The 5,593-nt window shown below is 29.3% G+C and overlaps 1 protein-coding gene across 1 annotated transcript; it reads left to right on the top strand.

Annotated features, from left to right (window-relative positions):
* The first annotated feature begins 358 nt into the window (after positions 1 to 358).
* Positions 359 to 5,558, top strand: LOC112598516 (DNA topoisomerase 3-beta-1). Its single transcript, XM_025345017.1, has 13 exons — positions 359 to 760; positions 1,550 to 1,692; positions 1,759 to 1,953; positions 2,350 to 2,517; positions 2,584 to 2,712; positions 2,775 to 2,893; positions 2,959 to 3,159; positions 3,243 to 3,630; positions 3,739 to 3,948; positions 4,160 to 4,377; positions 4,509 to 4,626; positions 4,695 to 5,063; positions 5,167 to 5,558. The coding sequence occupies exons 1-13, from the start codon at positions 670 to 672 to the stop codon at positions 5,377 to 5,379; spliced, it is 2,562 nt and encodes an 853-aa protein (XP_025200802.1). The 5' UTR covers positions 359 to 669; the 3' UTR covers positions 5,380 to 5,558.
* The last annotated feature ends 35 nt before the right edge of the window (positions 5,559 to 5,593 follow it).

Here is a 5,593-nt window from a genome sequence, read left to right as displayed (position 1 = left end):
CTTAAAAAAATATTTCCCAAAAATCTTAAAAGCCATGTGTAGTTTTAATAAGTTGATTTATTTTCAATAAATATTACTTGGACTACTTGGACAGTGGACACAGATAAAAAAAAAACAGTTGACTGGAAGATATTTTCTGTAACCGTGGATATGAATATCATTATTCATTTATCACAATGATGTATAAAAATGCGATTTTTATATAGGTATATGTGATTTATCAAGTTTATATCTGTATTTTTGAGCATAAAAGAAAAGGTCTCGTTGAAACCCGTAACTATTGGCTAGACTGTAATGCGTCAAACATGTGCATTGATTACATTTTTTTTTATCAATTTTGTTTGGTTTGGTTGTTCGGTGTTAAACAATATAATAATAAATATAAATTGGAAAAATCAAAATCAAATAATGTTTTACATTTTAAATCTGTGACATGAGTGTCGCGGTGAAGCCACATCGGCCGGTTCTTTGCTATGACAAATAGTTGACGTGAAGTTATCTCGCTTTCAAAACTGTAAATGCCGGTCATCATAACACTTCACTGCGTCAAATGTTACAGTTAGCGGCATATTTGACGTTACCCTAGCAGATGGATGGACATTCCGTCCAATAGTTGTTATTGATACTACAATATTAATTCTAATCGTACGCTTCAAATAATTTGTGATTATGAAGACCGCTCTGATGGTGGCAGAAAAACCTTCCCTGGCTTCTTCACTCGCCAACATATTGAGTAATGGACGCAGTAATTCAAGAAAAAGTAACTTGATTATTAAAAATTAAATATTCATAAGGTCTAGTTAATAGTTGATGTTGTACAATAGTGTCTGTTAAATTGTATTTTAACTAATTATTCATGAAATAATTTCTAAAGTTTTGTATGTTGTTTTTGTTTTGAAATATTCACCTTATATGTTTTGTATAACTTTTATTTGGTTTGCTGCAAACAGTAATTTGCAATGTTTTCTTTAAAATTTTAAATGACTAGGTATAGTCAGAAAAAAGTAATTAAATTACATTGAAAAACTTTTTGTAAGATCAATAATAAAAAAAAAAAAAAAACATCCCCTAATAAATTTATGAGGAATAATAAAATTTCAAAGATTATTCTTAGGTATAAAATCAAATCAAAATTTGTTTATTGAATACTGTTGTTATATTGTAATTTGTAGATATTATGATAAAAATTATTAACCGTTGTTGTGGTAGTGGATTAATGTTGTATCTATTCATTCTTTCTATGAACATCACTAACTATAACAATTAAAATAATCCTATTATAACAAAATACATAACATTATGTTGTAAATTTTGTTTCATTGAAAGTAAATGTGTATATTCCAAATACTTTCTAAATAAATAGATGATGAATAACTAATTTCTGAGTTAATATCTTCTATAGATGTATTTAAATCATATTATGTTTCCATATTTAAATCCATATTGATTGAATCTAAAACATATGTTTTCTAAAATAATTTTTAATTTTTCTAAGATGTGGAATTCCTTTATTTTATTTTTAATTATTAAAATATTATCTTCATAACAGGTATGAATTCTGCATGTCCTGTGCATGAATGGTCCGGAACACTTTTTGGGGAATCGGTGATCTTTAAAATGACATCTGTTTGTGGACATGTCATGACTTTAGACTTCAATAGTAAATTCAACAATTGGGATAAAGTTGATCCAGTAATAAATAATTAGTTTATAGCATTATACGATTATAATTTAATAAAATATTCAATTTTTATACAGGAAGAACTTTTCTCTTGCCCAACAGAAAAAAAAGAAGCATCTCCTAAGTTGCGTATTCCAGCCATGTTAGCATGTGAAGCACGCGGTGTAGACTTTTTAATATTGTGGTTAGATTGTGATAAAGAAGGTGAAAATATTTGTTTTGAAGTTATTGATGCTGTTAAAAGTTCTATGAAACGTTCAGGTGAAGTTAATGTGAGTACAATTTTAGGTGGATTATTAACTTAAAATTATTAATAGATCTTTATTTGGAGGGTGTTGGGGGTGAAGTGGCCAAGCGGACTAAGGTGTCGGTTGCGTCACGCACCGTCGCCGGTTCAAATCTTGGTCATGGGCGGCGTCACTCTTCAGGCTGTCACAGTGTCTGAAGAGAGAACCCGCCCCCCACCTGGACATGGCAGAAACCTACGGGTGTCTACTAGAAATTCTGCCAAATAGGCATCTGAACTATAGGCCTTCGGGCCTACTCTCGGACATAAGCACCATATGAAAAAAAAAAAAAAATTGGAGGGTGTTAGCTTTATGGGGAAAAAACACTATATAGTATATATTTTATCAAATTATGTTTATAAAACATTTAATTATTTGCAGAGAATTTGGAGAGCAAAATTTTCAGCAATTACATCAAAAGATATTAAAGGGGCTATGGAAAGATTAGATTTCCCAAATCGTAATGAGGCAATGAGTGTTGATGCTAGACAAGAACTCGATCTTCGAATTGGCTGTTCATTTACTCGTTTTCAAACTAAATATTTTCAAGTATTTACAAAATGCATTTTTTATTTTATTTTTTTATTTTATAAATTTGTTTATTATTCAATTTAGGGAAAATATGGTGATTTGGATTCTTCATTAATATCTTATGGTCCATGTCAAACACCAACATTAGGCTTTTGTGTTCAACGACATGATGAAATTCGAAGATTCAAACCTGAACCTTATTGGGTCATACAAGTAAGATAATATAAATATTTAGTATCATTAAATAGTTTGTTAATGTAAAAGCTTGTATTTAGGTTACTATTCAATCAAAGGATGGCCAAGATGTTATTCTTAATTGGGAAAAAGGTCGATGTTTTGAGCGTGATGCTTCAAACAGCTTGCTTCAAGCATTGAAAAAACAGCAAACAGCAACGTATACATAAATTAATTGTTCTTAATGATTAATATCTATAAAATAAAAACAATAATTTTTTTTAGTGTTGTCTCTGTAACTCAACAAGAAAAATCAAAGCAACGTCCTTTAGCTTTGAATTCAGTGGAGCTTATGCGAGCTGCAAGTACTGGACTGGGAATGGGTCCCCATCATGCAATGCAATTAGCTGAGCGTCTTTATACCCAAGGTTACATAAGCTATCCCAGAACAGAAACCTCTCATTATTCAGATAATTTTGAATTGCTGTAAGAAAATATACATTATTTTAAGTTTGATAAATAATTTTTAAATATTTTCAATTTATTTTGTTTCATGATGCTTATTTTAGTGGTGCTTTGAAAACTCTTCAAAAAAGCAACGAATGGGGTCAAGAAATACGTCAAGTACTTAATAATGGTTTAACCAGACCTAGAAATGGCAAAGACTGTGGTGATCATCCTCCTATTACACCTACTATGTTAGCATCTCGTAATGAATTAGATGGAGACTCTTGGAAACTTTATGATTTCATTGTTCGACATTTTGTTGCTACAATATCAAAAGATTGTAGATTTTACTCTAAAACTGTCACTTTTAAAATTGGATCAGAAATGTTCACATATAACTGGCGAACCTTAATTGATGCTGGATTTACTGCCATTACACCATGGAAAGCATTACCTAAAAATGAATTGGCAGTTAATTTTGAACGTGACGAAAAGCTTAATATCAAAGATGTAAGATGATTATTATTAAAATAAAAATGATTTACAGATTATAAAATAAATAATAATAATAATAATAATAATAATAAACTATTTAATATTATATTATTTTTATATTAGGCTAGGCTCACAGATCACATGACGAGTCCTCCAGGTTATCTTACTGAGTCTGAACTCATATCAATGATGGAAAAACATGGGATTGGAACTGATGCATCTATTCCTGTTCACATTAACAACATATCACAGCGTAATTATGTAACTGTTGCTACTGGACGAAGACTTGTACCTACAAATTTGGGTATAGTTTTGGTGCATGGATATCAAAAGGTTTGCTTACAAATTATAAACTTATTTAAGTGTGGATATGCTTTTTTTTATAATTTTTAAGTATGAATATAATAATTAATAATATTTAAAGAAAAAATTTGAAACAATTGATTTATAAATAAATTATTTACATTACTAGTATTCATTTATTTATAGTTTATAATTTATATTTTAATTTTAATATACTTTTTTTATTGTAATTTTTATGTAGATTGATAAACAATTAGTAGAACCAACTATGCGTTCTACCATTGAAGATCAGTTGAATCTTATAGCCAAAGGTGAAGCAAATTATGATCGTGTTCTTAGGCAGACTATAGAGGCTTTTCGACAAAAGTATTTATACTTTGTAAAGTCTATTGAAGCTATGGATTCTCTGTTTGAAGTTTCATTCACTACTTTAGCGGCTACTGGAAAGGCTCTTTCAAGGTAAACTTAAAGTTTATTAAAAAATATATTTAAGGCTTATATAATATGTGTTAGTAATACTTTCTGCAGCAAATTATAATTTAAATAGAATTTAATAATTATAATAATGAATTTTTGCTTTATTTTTATAGATGTGGAAAATGTCGACGCTACATGAAACTTATCATAGCAAAACCATCTCGATTGCATTGTTCGCATTGTGATGAAACATATAATTTGCCCCAAAATGGAAACATAAGAATTTATAAAGTAAATCTAAAATATATTTATGCTTTTTTTTGGAAGGAAATAATAATAAAATAATGTATTATTTCTAGGAACTGAAATGTCCATTAGATGACTTTGAGTTGGTAACTTGGTCAACAGGAAATAAAGGTCGCAGTTACCCATTATGTCCATATTGTTATAACCAGCCAGCATTCAGGGATATGAAAAAACATAGTGGTTGTAATCTGTGTCTTCACCCAACTTGTCCACAAGGATTTTATGTTAATGGTATTGCTAGTTGCTTGCAATGTGATAATGGAGTGTTAGTATTAGATCCATCATCTGGGCCTAAATGGAAAGTTGGTTGTAATAAGTGTGATGTTATATTCCACTTGTTTGAAGATGCACACAAAATCACTGTAGAAGAGAGTAAAGAATGCGATTGTGGAGCTCAGCTTCTAAAAATTGAGTATAAAGAGGTACTTAAAATCAAATAGTTTTTATTTTATTATCATTTTGATGCATTAAATTTAATGACATATTTATGTAAAATACTATTTAAATTTTAAATAAAATTTTTAGGAACGTACTCGATTGCCTCGTGATCTTATTGAAATGACTGGTTGCTTATTTTGCTGCGAAGAGTTTGGATATTTAGTTGAGAAATTTAGAGCCCAAGCATCTAAGCCAGTGTTTAATAGTCGTCAGGGTCGAGGGAAAGCTAAACATAAGGGTAAAGGTAAACCAAAACCACCTAAAGATAAAATGGCACAATTGGCATCTTATTTTGTATAAGATATTAAACAGGTAACTTGGCCCAATTAATCAATTATAAAATAATTAAATTTACCTAAGATATGTATTTGGTGTTACTGTACCTACTTTTTAATATAATATCTTGTTTACTATTTATAATGTTTCTTGAAATTTATAACTTAAGTCATTATGCTGAATCTCAAATTACAAATATATTTCTGGATATTGCCATTAAATGTGCAATATTGATTAT

The sequence above is a fragment of the Melanaphis sacchari genome, unplaced genomic scaffold, assembly GCF_002803265.2.
Source record: "Melanaphis sacchari strain LSU unplaced genomic scaffold, SCAv2.0 Contig48_pilon_pilon, whole genome shotgun sequence".
Lineage (NCBI taxonomy): Eukaryota > Metazoa > Arthropoda > Insecta > Hemiptera > Aphididae > Melanaphis > Melanaphis sacchari.
This window is presented reverse-complemented; position numbering and strand designations above follow the sequence as displayed.